We start from the raw sequence: 13,880 nt of genomic DNA on the forward strand, positions 1-13,880 counted from the left end.
CAAGTTTGGCAATCCTTTTGAATAGAGCCATATTGCAGCATCTATCATGGAAAACTGCTTTTTTAATCACTGTCACCTCAACTAGAAGAACCAGTGAATTACAAGCCTTATCAGCAGTAGAACCATTTGCTCTCTTTCAGTCCAAAGGGGTAGTTTTAAGAACACACTTCATTCTTACCCGTGTCTGTTTTCCACATTAATCAGACTATTACCTTACTGGCTTTCTTATGTGACCCACTACGCTGGCAGAAAAGGCTCTCCACTCATGAAACATTAAAAGGATTCTCCAGTTTTATCTGGAAAAAAACAAGAAAAATAAAACGTTTGTAAATTTGGCCACATTAGACAAGGCCTGACCCCTTTCAAGCAATCCATTGTTAGATGGTTAGTGGCTTGTATCACCTTGTGCTACCCACTTGTGGACAATCCAAGCCTGGAAAACCTAAAGTTAATCTACAGGAGGGAAATGACTACCACAGCATGGATCCAAAATGCCCCTATCTCAGACAATTGTAAAGCCACAACATGTAAGTCAATACATACTTTCACTAGACACTACTAATTAGAATCTGATAACCAAACAGATGTCCATGTAGGACAGGAGAGTGACCCTAACCACTATGTAGTTATAGTTAGGAGTTTGGGAGATAGGAATTCTTCATATTTCTGTTTGCTAATGACTTTTTCACTGTTTGATTAATCTCCAGGTAATGATGCAGATCTATTATTTTTTCTACATTGATTGATGGTGCAACGTTTTGTGGTAATTAGTTAAGGGGTGCAAAGAAAAAAGGGGGTCCCAAAACACATTTCCCATAGACTTTTTATATAGACATAGTGGCAAAGTGGCAGAATGGATTTGCATGACATTTGGCAGGAATATAGATTATGGTGGGAGCAAGAGTAGTTTTTGTTACTTGATCTGAGTTTGTTCTGTTGTTTTTAAGTAATAAGGGACAAAAACATAGTGCTATATTGGGCCATGATATAAAGTGGTGCCTTGCCTTCACGGCGTACTGCATAACATGGTGATTATGAGACACAATATTATTGGTTAATGAAAGCCCTTGCAAAATAAAAAGGCAGCCATATTGTTTAGACCACACTCTGTCTTTGTTCTGTATTTTTATATGAAACTTAGCTTATTATTCTTTTGTTATATATAGGAAGAAATGAGACAGTTTAGCAAAGTCTGTGGAGTTAGGAAAATGTTTTTAATAATTTATATATTTTATAAAACGTTTAGGGCGTACAGCAGTACTTTCTCAAAACTATCTAGAAAGTACTGCAGTACTTATTGAAATCACCAAAAATAATAATTTTAACAAAATAAAATAGATGATTGGCCATTCGGAAACTACATCATACCAAAAACGTAATTTTGGAAGGAGGCCAATTACTGTCTTAAATACAATTCTTTGGTGTAAATATAATTTTAGAATTTTACGCACATATCACTGTACTATCAAGGAACTGCTATTGAAAGTAAAATGATCACACAGATGTTTCTGACGTTCATAATGAACTTTGAACTATCGTGAAAGTACTGCAGTACCCAAACAAACATTTTAAACATTTAGGGGGTCATTCCGACCCTGGCGGTCAAAGACCGCCAGGGCCGCGAATGACGGAAGCACCGCCAACAGGCTGGCGGTGCTTCCTTGCCCATTCTGACCGCGGCGGTAAAGCCACGGTCAGAAAACCGGGGCCAGCGGTTTCCCGACGGTCTACCCCCGGCTGGGCGAATCCGCCATGGCGGCGCTGCAAGCAGCGCCGCCATGGGGATTCTGACCCCCTTACCGCCAGCCTGTTTCTGGCGGTTGTCACCGCCAGGAAGAGGCTGGCAGTAACGGGTGTCTAGGGGCCCCTGGGGGCCCCTGCACTGCCCATGCCACTGGCATGGGCAGTGCAGGGGCCCCCTAACAGGGCCCCATTAAGCTTTTCACTGTCTGCTTAGCAGACAGTGAAAAGCGCGACAGGTGCAACTGCACCCGTCGCACCCCCGCAACACCGCCGGCTCCATTCGGAGCCGGCTTCTGTGTTGCAGGGCTCCTTCCCGCTGGGCCGGTGGGCGCTACCTTGGGTAGCGCCCGCCGGCCCAGCAGGAAGGTCAGAATGGCACCAGCGGTCTTTTGACCGCGGTGCGGCCAAATGGCGGTTCCCGCCAGGCGGGCGGCAACCGCCACCCGCCGGGGTCAGAATGACCCCCTTAATGCCATATTAAACAACATTACATGCTTAGAAACAAATTTAAAAGCAAAACATAAAATTTAACAAACCACCAAAGGTTTAAGACTAGTCATAATTAGGAAAACTTAATTTATTAATTCTATACAAAGCCAACTTAACTTACACAAACCTCAGATATTGAAAAGGTATAGTTAGAAGTTAGTGATAATTTACCACCCCGAGCCACACGTACTATAACTCTCTCACCTCCGAACACAGCGTTGTCAACTTGCTAGCTAGACTAAATTAACTGTACCTAGGCTCTCTACCAAGGGGTGGTTTCTTCGCAATGCCCACCCCATCCCCAAGATAAAAGCCATGAGATGAAAAATAAAGCAATAGCTTTTTTATTTGTTGGCTCAGGCCGCAGTGCGGGGAGGGGTGGGGCTGGGCCTCGGGAGGTGGGAGGAGGAGAGAGTGCATCTAAGTGTGCTTGAGTGTTTGGCTGGCCGTGTGAGGCCGGCCAAACACACATGCGCACTTACTTTTCTCCAGCCCGGCTGTGTTGAACAGCCGGGCTGGAGAAACTGCACAGACCATAGGGCAGTGCCTGAGTGGCAGTCCAAGCCGCTTTGACTAATCCTGATGCTGCTTTCATGCTAGGTTTAGCATGAAAGCAGCGCCAGGATTGGTGTGTAGCCTGTGCTGGTGTCCCAGTGAATGCTGGGACACCAGAAAAGGAGCACAAGGTGACAAGAGCAGGAGGCGGCGACCAGAACAGTAAGTGCTTTTTTTTAAAAAATGATTTGCCCCATCCCTTTCGTCCCCCCACCCCTGCCCCCCCTTGACATTTGCAGTGGCCTCTGCTGTCTCTACCATCAGTGTTCTTATAAATTATGCCATTTGAGATGTCATGAGTGTTTTTATGAATGCTATGATTTCGCATGCTATGGCTGATGTGATATGAAGGGGTCTCAGCAATGCATGGGGAAGGCATAAGGTGGGAGCATAAAACTTCTCCCTTCCCATTCTCTTGAGCAGGAAAATAGACGGTGTCCCAGGGGAGGGTTTGCCCCTGACACCTGTCCCTTAGCCGGTCCCGGGGGATGGGATCCCGGGGCATTATATGGCTCAGGAAGTGGTGCTGCATGCTTCCCAGCCCTATTTTGAGTGTTGTGGCCCCAGGGGATGGGCCCAACGGGGCCTTTTTAGGCTTTGGGAGAGGGCCCGAGCACCCCTTCATTAAAGTGATGTATGGACTGCCCACCTTAAGCCCTGGCCCAAGCAGGGGTGCCACAGTACATTAACCAAAACTCGCCACTTTACCAGGCACTATATTATCACAAAAGATTTGATTTGCAATGATATAACTGTTCTTCTAAATACTAATATTTCACAAGGTATAAGTGAGATAATATAAAAAGCTATCAGCAGTGCATGGAAAAGGCATGAGTTATAGGCAGTGCGGGCTACCAAGGTAAATACACTGTGTCTGGAGGTGCACAAGTTATAATAATTGGAAGTGTGGCATAAATTATAAATGAACCATATAAGTATAATTTTGGAAATTATAAGTTTATGCCTTTTAGCTTTTACTTGTAGGGAAAGAATACATTAAGTTATATCAATTTAAAAGTGATGCATAAACTATAAATTTAAGATTTAAATGTAGTTCATAACCATAACTGAAGAATTTCTAATGTTTGTGTATGCACACGGTGATCCAGCTATAGGAAAAGGTTTAACCTCTATCTTTTTCATTGAATTCCAATTATTTTTGTAATTAATTAAAAAAAATGAAATTGTAGGGTTTACTGTGGACGAATGAAGTGTCATTAAGTGGAGTGAGGTACAGCAAAGTGGAAGAAAGTGTCATAAAGTGTACTGTTATAGAGTATTGTGTCCTAGAGTGGAGGGGACTAGAGTGAAATGTGGTATAGTGGAGTGGCGTACCGTGGAGTAGTGTTCCGCAGAGTGGTGTAGAGAGGACTGACGTAGAGTGGAGTGTCATACAGTGGAGTGCAGTAGAGTGTAGTGGCATAGAGTGGAATAGTGTTGAGTGGGGTGTTGTAGAGTAGAATGGCATAGAGTGGAGTGTCATACAGTGGAACAGCGTACAGTGAAGTGGCAAAGAGTGAAGTGGCATAGAGTACTGTGGTACAGTTTAATAGCATAGCATGGATTAGCACAGAGTGCAGTGGCAAAGAGTGGAGCAACATACATTGGACTGAGGTACAATGGAGTGGCATACAGCACAATAGTGTAGAGTGGAGTGTCATGGAGGTGAGTGGCGTAGAGTGGAATAGCATATAGTGGAGAGTTGTACAGTGGAGAGTCGTAGAGTGTTCTGATATATTTGGGAATAGTGTATAGCAGAGTGGCATAGAGTGGACTGGTGTTTATTTGAATAGTGTAGAATGTAGTGGTGAGAGTGGTGTTGAGTACAATAGAATAGTGTAGAATGGAGTACCATAGAGGAACTAGCATAGAATGCAAAGGCATTGACTAGAGTGGTATAGATTGGAGTGGCATGGAGTGAAGTGACATGGAGTGAAGTAGAGCGGTGTAGAGTGCAGGGGGGTACAGTGGAGTGGTCTACAGTGAAATACCGTATACTAGAGTGGCGTACTACTGGAATATTTAATCTGCTGGTGCATATTTATCAGTTGAGGGTAATTGAAGCTCCCGCGGTATTTGCATGTGTTTCCTGTTTGGATCAGTTGATGCAAACAATACAACACAAGTATTACAGTGCAACATTGTTCAACTACCTACCTAGCACGGGAATTGTGACTGACAGCCGTTTGTGTCCCTGCAGGTCAATAACAGCAACAAGAAAGAATGGAACGGGATGATGGGCGAGCTGCTGAGCGGCCAGGCTGATATGATAGTGGCTCCCCTCACCATCAACAATGAGCGAGCCCAGTACATAGAGTTTTCGAAGCCCTTCAAGTACCAAGGACTGACCATTCTGGTTAAAAAGGTGAGCATTTATCATGCGGTAGAATTTGTTATAAGAAACAATATGTATTATTTTATTTATTTACTTATTCAAACACAGCGTTCACCGTACACAGTATCTTGGACATATCTAGGAAGGAGAAAAAAAGACAAAAGTAAGGCTTACTAGAAGGAAAAGGCTTTCTAGACGTTCTAGAAAAATAAGACTGTCTAAAAAAAGAAGTTACTTAAGGTAATACGGGTGTTCTAAGGGCTTTCTTAAATCGAGAGTGATTGGAGATCAAATGTATTTGCAATAGCAAATAATTTTAAAAGGATTGTACACCACACAGGGCCCTTCGAGCATGTGGAACTTTAAGAGGACCCCTCCTGACGAATCACAAATATTTGGCCAGCTGGGAAGTTGTAATTAATTGGTAAAAAACAAAAGATCCATAGGAAACTTCCGTTGCTTGAAACCGAATGCATCCAAAAGCCAGTGCAAGGAGCAACATTAGTAAGGACATGTTCGAATTTTCCGAGCCCACTTCACCATATTTTGGAGCCTTGTGCAGGCCCTGCTGGACAGCATTGCCGTAGCTGAGGTGAGACAAATTAAGGGGACTAACTATTGTACTTCTCCGAGAATGCAACCCCCTGCTCTGCACGGCCTTCGGCCTACAGCCAGACCCTTCTATCAAGCCGATGCCCAAACACACTAGTGCACTGCCCTTGGCTGTGGGTAGCAGGGGTTGGGCACCAAGTGCACGGCGGTTGTTGACTGCAACACCTAGCCATACACCAAGGACTGTGCCCAACCAAATGTGAGTTGCTATCCCTTTGATTCACTCTTATTGTCACTGCTAAGGAATTGATACATATTTATACCTAGCTAGTGAAAATAAATGTGGCCAAATAATTTATTTGGAACAATAGTACTAATAAACAATCTTTCACTCTTTTATCACTGCAGTGCTAAAGTCAAATTCCCCACAGTTACCACAGGTCAGTTTAATTGAGTTTAGACAATTATGCTTATTGCCTCGAAAATTCCATTCTAGAATCAGTTGGCAGAAGAGAACAATTGGGGCCTTTCACACAAATCCTAGTTATTCTGGTTTTATCTCACTAAATGAATTTAATAGCGAGCGCGGGATATGTTTAAATGTCTTCGTTTACAACTACGCCACATGACAAAACAGCATGGCAACCCATACAAGCAAATCTGCCGAGTACAACACGTTATTTTTTACGATTTTTGAGCGTGGGGATGGTTCACCATGACTTAGAAGAGGAGAAGCCTCTAGTGGGTCATAATGCGCCTCTCCGCCTCTTGTGAGTCATGATCCTTTCCACACCCAGCAAAGGTAATAAATAACATATCACACTCCACGGATCTGCCATGTTTTGCCCTTGGTAGACAGACTGTTTTATTCTTGTGTCTTTGGCAAAGGAATGGATTGAGCATGCCAGGGAACTTTGTGCGCTGTATACCACAATGGTGAATTTCAGTGTTTTTGGTTTGCTGAACTCACCTTTAATTGTATTTTTCCAAGGATGTTCTGTTTTTTTTCAACTTATGCAGTATCTGACTTTTCACCTGCATGGTTACACCAAAGCTTCCACAGGCACGACACAACATCTGCACGTGACATTTTGCTTTGCACAGTGTGGTTGGCCGCAGGGCCTGTGGTGCTTCCAACCCATGTGGGCTTTCTTCCTGTGCTGTACATGGCCTTTGCTCTTATGCACCTGCTGTAGGACGCACACAGGACGCACACCTTCGCACTGTTTGGCCTTTAATCTTGCTTTCAGTGGTGCCTTATATGCAGTGCTTAATTTGTAAATAAAAAGGTACTGTTGCCCAAATCTCTCCTCTTAAACACGGGGCTGCTGCAATTAAATGTGCGAACAGTGGAATACTGAGGCAGCGTAATTCTGAAGCCGCCTCGGACCACTTCAATCCATTTAAAGCCACTCTCTGCCCCTTCTGCTCACTCTTGCAGCTTTCTGCTTTCTCTCATTGTGACTTGTTTTATTTTTCTCTTCCTCCGTTTTTCCCAAACGTGTCTTTTGCTCGCAGCTCATGCTTGAGGCAGAAGTCTAAGCGCCGGCCCTCAAAAATAAGTGCCGGTGCTCAGCACCGGAAACAGCGAGCACAAATTAAACACTGTTTATATGAGTGTTCACTTATTTTTTGATTCACCTGAAACTTGCAAATTCACAGAAAATTGACAGCTCAGAAGAATGGTGCCCTTTTTATGATGACAAAATGATGGCTGCATGCTCATATATTTTAGTGAATGTGTGCGTTTACCTCCTCTTACTGCAGTCTTCCAATTTTTCTATACCTCTGACTACTTTCTGGATCCCATTTGTGCTCTGGAGCTAGTCATCAGGTCTCCTATTTTCTGTGCATTTGTTTCACAGCGCGAAGCCAGGATGCAAGTGGTTAAAAGTGCAAAGCAAGATAAAATGTGTGAGACAGTAAAAAAAAAATTTCTTGTATCACTTTTGCTGTACAGTGTTAAAAAAACACTTGAATTTGACCTTTGAGTTTTAGTACTAAACGTGTGAACCCCATTCACTATGAATGGCGCTCATATTTTAATCATATTAAATAAATAATCTTCTATTGCCTGGGGTGAGAAAATGTGTTATAGTTAGGTGCAGTACTAACATTTTAACTTTTGTAAAAAGAAAGAAAACGTAGAAATTAATTGAAAAAAACAAAGTTTATAGAGGCATTATAGTTGGGTGTTGAACTAACACAAAAAACTAATGTTTAAAATCCTGCAAAAAATACAATTCCCCAATTATACCTCACTTGGCTAACTATAACTTGCGCCCCCACTATGCACTGCTTATCACGTATTACATCTCTCATTATGGCATATATACTATTATATAAATATATATATATATATATGTCCAAACCAAGCAGCTGCACTACAGAGCCAGGGGCACTCTTGGATATACATGGAGGCTGGGAATGCACTTGCCACTACAGTACAGCTAAGTGCCCAAAACCAAAATGTTCTTGGTATTACAATCCACTGAGAGAAAATATGATTGAGACTGTGTAAAAACAATTAAGAATACTCAGAGTGGTAGCATATCCAGCTTGGTGCATTATGGGAAATGAAGTCTGTTTGTAATCATGAATTAATTGAAGGAGGAGTAAAAACGTATTTAAACACTAGTGGGCGTGTGTCCTGTAATTACCGGCATCTGAAGAAGGCACTTCGCCAAAACGCGTCATGCTGGGGTGAGGAAGTGGAATCCAAGAGTGCCCCTGGCTCTGTAGTGGAGCTGCTTGGTTTGGACATTAATTACGTGCAGTGCTGCTTGCACGAAGGAGGCACCCACCTGATAGAATTAGGTAACAACGAGCAGCATTTGGGTGAATATATATGTATATATATATATATATATATATATATATACTCATTTATATATATGTGTGTTTTTTCACTTGTTAGGTTCTGAACTTACTCGCACAAAACCAGAGAAATTCCGTAGTTCTAGTTAGAGTAATATCAAGTAACTATAACTCGCGCCCTAAAGTAACTATAGCTTGCGCCCCGCCATGCAAGGTTATCTGATCAATAATTGTACTGCAGATGTTACAGTGGCGTTATCAATGATGTTATCAAAGATGTCATGAGTGCTGTAATTTGTGGGGTGATTAGCAGTGCAGTGCTGATTTTCTCTGGTGTTGTGCGAGTAAATTCAAAGCCTAACTACAATGTCCCTGTAACCTTTTTATTTAAAGTGAAATTTATATGTTTTTTTCTGTTTCTTAGCTGTAATGTCCCTGCAACCTTTGTTTTTTTAGTGAATTTCCATGTTTTTTAATATAAAGTAATTTTCCTTACTATATGTTAATCCAACCACCTGCAGCCTAGCCCCTATAGCCACCCAACCCTATGCTGCGCACGGTAGGGGTTTGCCACAGAGCCCAGCTTGCGGCCGGGCTCTGTGGCCAACCCCTATACCTACCCAACTCTGAGCCATCCAAAATCATTGGTCATGCACAGCTGGGGTAATTCCCTGCAACCTCCCAGACAGTTTTTTGAAACTTTAATAAATTATATATTGAGAATTATATATTTAAGGACAAATTGATAAGAAAAATGTAATTGTCCAGTAAAAAGAGTGAGATCACTTTCAGTATATACCTTAAACGTTTAAAGTTGAAAAGAAATTAAAGTGGGCAAACAACCAGAGACACACTAAGACTGGAACCCTCAGCCTTCAGTGTGAAGGTCAGAGACCTCACCTACTTTTCCATAGATGGCTCCTTAGTCTATAGTGTCCAGACATAACTTTGACACTCCAGCCAAAGATTTTGTTGGTGAAAAAGACTTAAATATTACATCACTACCAATGTTTAACATTCAAAACACTAGTAAATAGACTGACCCACTGTATGATATACTAGGACTTGAACCTTCATCCTACTGAGCTTTACCAGAAGGCCAGGAGTGGTGTTTAAAAAAAAAAAAGAACTATAAGGTTTAAACCAAACATCTTACTGGTGTGACACTTTGAAGTTATTATATAGCAAAACCATTACAATAACAAAATTTCTCTCTTTTCCATCCCATTATGGGATAGAAGAGAGAGACAGAGAGCGCCGCAGGGTAGCCTCAAGGCCCCCACGGTCCTAGCCGACTCCCCGCTTCCTGCGGGAGCCGGCATTGCTCCCACAAGCAGGGAGCAGCTTGAAATAGTAGTTCTCTGCTTGAAGGATCAATATTTTCGCCTGTTTCCTTGCACAGATGAAAACCCTGCTTTCTGCAACCAGGAGCTGTTTGACAGCTCCCGCTTGCAGAAAGTGGAGTTATGTTTGCTTTTGCTTGTTGGGAGCTCTCAGCTCCCACCAAGCAAAAGCAAACAGCTATGTCCTCGGGTGGGCACCCCAGGACAAGGCAGGAGCATGCCCTGGGGGGTGGCGGTCTCCAGGGCCAAGAATGGCTCCATGAGGAGGGCTGTGCAGCCCCTCTCCAATGTTGTATTTGCCCCAGGGAGGTGGTGGTTAACGAGGCTGGAGGTCCACAATGGACCCCTTCATTCTTTTCTTTTAGCTCCGGGAAGGTGGTGGCCCCAGAGGCTTTGGGGAGGTCATAGAGCCTCCACAAACAATTCTATCTTTGCCCCGGGGAGGTGACAGTCCCTGGGGCTCTGGGGAGGTCATAGAGCCTCCCCATATTAAAACAATATTTTGCCCTGGGTAGATGGTGCTCACAGGCTGTGGGGGGGCCGTGCGGGGGCCACCCCACCTCCACATGCATATTTAATTCAGCCCCGGGGTGGTGGTGGTCCACGGGGCTTTGTGGGAGGCCATATGGCCTCCCCCACATCAAGGTATTGTTTTGTCCTGGGGAGATAGTGGTCCCAGGGGGTGAGATGGCCATGCACCCCCCTGCGTTTTTCTTTCTGATTGGCACGGAGAGGTGGCAGTCCCCTGGGCTAATAGAAGCCCTTGGAGGAGAGCCATGTGCGATTTCTCCTTTTTATATCCCCACAATGCCCCTGAGACCTGGTCCATCCAGGGGTTAATTAAAAGAAAAGAGCAGGAAACGCCCTGCCCTTTTTTAAAAAAAACTACTGAAAATTCCACCGATCCTCTGATTTTTCTTGCTTTTTTTTTAACACCAGCACCAGAGCTAAGGGGTCAGGGTGTCCCTGCCCTGGCCCTTGCCATGCATAGTTTTCTTATCGATAATGTAATTGCAAAGGTTGCAGTAATATCAAAGATGCCATACAAGATCTCATCAATGACATAATTTGTGGAGTAATTAGCTGTGCATGGCGAAGACACGAGTTATAGTTACCTTAGGGCACAAGTTATCCTTACTTGAAAGAACTCAAACTATAACTGCTGAATTTCTACGGCTTTGTATGAGTAAATTCAGAACCTAACTATAACGTTCCTGTAACCTTTGTTTTTTTTCAGTGAATTTCTATGGTTTTTAACATAAAGTAATTTTAGTTACTATAGATTATTCCAACCCCCTCTGCACATGGCTGAGGCCTTGCATCCAAGCCCTTATAACCACCCAACCCCATGCCAAGCATGGCCTTTGGCCGTGTGCAGCTCAGATAAGCCACAGGGCCTGTATCTGTCAGTGGATGTGTGGGTGGGTGCATGAGTGTTTGAGTGGGTCTGAAAGTGGGTGAGTGAGTCTATGAGTGAATCTGAGTGGGTGCATGAGTGTCTGAGTGAGTGTGTGAGTGGGCGTATGAACCTCTGAGTGCATGTAGGAGTGAATGAGTTAGTGTACGAATGAGTCTGATTTTTTTTCTTCAAATGTTTCCATGATTGTGAATATTTTGCAAATAATTCACAGAAATTTGTGAAAATTCATGAATTTTCATGAATATCGGGCGCTGTGATGCAAAATTATATTAAACCTATAATTTGCCCCTAAAACACACCTATACCACATCCCTGGGGACAGGGTACCTTCACCCTGACCCCTTATACAACTTTCAGTTTCAATTCTCATTCCCGGGGACTGTGTCCCGTGAAATAAAATGGCAGTTACAACTTTCTAGTCAGGTTGTGGTCAGCCAATTGCTATGCTTCTTTTTGCATGCGTATTTGCAAAAATATGAGAATTTCATCATTAATTGTGGCCAGAGATATACAAATTTATTTCCCTTTAAGTATCTCCTAAGCTACTGAATGGATTTACACCAAATAACAAAAAAACACAATCCACTTACTGGCAGCTAGCTTTCTGCCAAATTTGGTGTAATTCCTGTGGTTCAGGCTGTAGACGTGTTGACAGATTTCTGGGCCCCCTTTTCTTGGACCTTGCTTGACAGATCACTCCAAAAGTTCCTAGGCGCAACAAGAATCACCAGGCCACTTTTTCTGGCAAAGTTTGTGAAGATTCGTCAAACTGTGCCAAAGATATAGGCAAGACAAAAAATGCTTTTTCTATGGAAACATGGCCCTAACTATAACTACCTACTGATGACTTCCAGTAAGTTATATATATATATATATATATATATTCACTTCGGAAAACAAAAGGTTACAGGGACGTTATAGTTAGGCTCACATTTTAAATGTGCCAAACCATAGAAATTCACCTGTTAAAGTTATCCCGAGTAACTATAACTCGTGCCCTAAAACTGGTGCCCTCGCCATACACTGTTTTTTCGTCAAAACATTTACTGCAATTATTACATTGATTTTATCAATTATATTATTAAAGGTGTCCTGAGTGCCATAATTGGTGGGGTAATTAGCAGTGTATGGTGGGTGTGGTTGGATTTATATATCATAATTAAATATTACTTTCCGTCAAAAATACCCTAGAAATTTACTGAAAGAAAGGTTAAAGTAATGTTATAGTTAGTCGTGATGAAAAGATCTGTTTTTTTTTTATGTAGAATTTCACTTAAAAAATCCAAAGGTTAAATTTTTTTATCGTTTTGGTGAATATGACACTAATAACTGATAACATTGATGTTTTGAACTAAAAAAAAAAATCAATTCACCTTTTGTAGTTAGCAGCGCTAACTATATCATGCATCCCCACCATGCACTGCTTATGACCTCACACATTACATTACTCATGACATGGTCTTTTGCATCATTTATGACATTACTGATGATCTCTCAAAAGGACATCATTGATAACATCTGATTCCACTCTACTCAACCCAACTCTGCTGTACGTCACTCCAGCCTACACCACTCTAGACAATTATACTATTCACTGCTGTAATTTTTGTGTATGCCAATTTACTGGTCGACCTTACACTGTGCTGCTCACAACTGTACACAATTCCACTATATCCAATTACACTTTACACTATTCGACTAAATGCTATTCTACTATGCCCTGCTTTATGATACACTGCTGGAGTGTACGCTATTCAAGTGTATGCTACTCCAATCAACAATTCTCAGTTCTACTAAAATGTAGTATACAACCCTACAGTGTACCACAATGTACTGTATGCCACTCTGCTTTACAAGACTATTCTGCGCCACTCCACTAAAGAACACCTCTCCAGTGTACGTCTCAAGACTTAATGCATGTGAACACAACATCATTACAGGAAGCACTACTTAATTGTATGCTACTCCACTGTATGGGACCATACTTTAGGCAACCTCAGTATACTCCACTGGACCTTACCTTATTACACCCAAAACCACTCTAGTGCACGCTGTTCTGGTCTGCACCACTGCACTGTATGGCACTACAAAATATGCAGCAGTGGGCTTACATAAAGTTGACACTCAACTTTACGTAAGCCCACTGTACTCTATTCAACTGCATGACGCTTCACTGTATGGCACTTCACTGTACCCCACTCCGATGTACTCTATTCCAGTTTTTTTCACTCCACAGTACAACCCTCCACTGTACACCACTCGACTGTATGCTATTTTAGCATACAATAATCTAATATATGTTCCTACACTATACAACACTATACAACACTCCACTGTAAAGAGCTCCACTGTACCTTATTACAGTCTACACAAATACACTCTACAATATTTATAGGACATAACTCCACTTTACCATAATCCATTCTATGCTATCTCACTGTATACCACTGTACTGCACGCTGCTACATTTTATGTCACTGCAATATACGTCACTCTACTGTTTCCAACTTCAGTGTGCGCTTCTCCACTTTATGGGACTCCACTCTACATCACTTCGCTGTATGCCATCTCTAGGTATGCCACTCCAGTATACCTAAGTCCATTTTATTCCACTCCAGTATACCAA

The 13,880-nt window shown here is 42.5% G+C and overlaps 1 protein-coding gene across 9 annotated transcripts in view; it reads left to right on the forward strand.

The window, feature by feature from the left end:
* Positions 1-13,880, forward strand: part of GRIN1 (glutamate ionotropic receptor NMDA type subunit 1) — a 775,019-nt gene that overhangs the window by 456,868 nt on the left and 304,271 nt on the right. For all 9 annotated transcript variants that reach the window (XM_069241305.1, XM_069241308.1, XM_069241309.1 and 6 more), the window contains one exon: positions 4,988-5,152. In XM_069241305.1, coding sequence (XP_069097406.1) covers positions 4,988-5,152 — 165 coding nt within the window. The remainder of the gene's footprint in view (positions 1-4,987; positions 5,153-13,880) is intronic.

Source organism: Pleurodeles waltl, chromosome 6 (assembly GCF_031143425.1).
Source record: "Pleurodeles waltl isolate 20211129_DDA chromosome 6, aPleWal1.hap1.20221129, whole genome shotgun sequence".
In the NCBI taxonomy this organism is placed as follows: Eukaryota; Metazoa; Chordata; class Amphibia; order Caudata; family Salamandridae; genus Pleurodeles; species Pleurodeles waltl.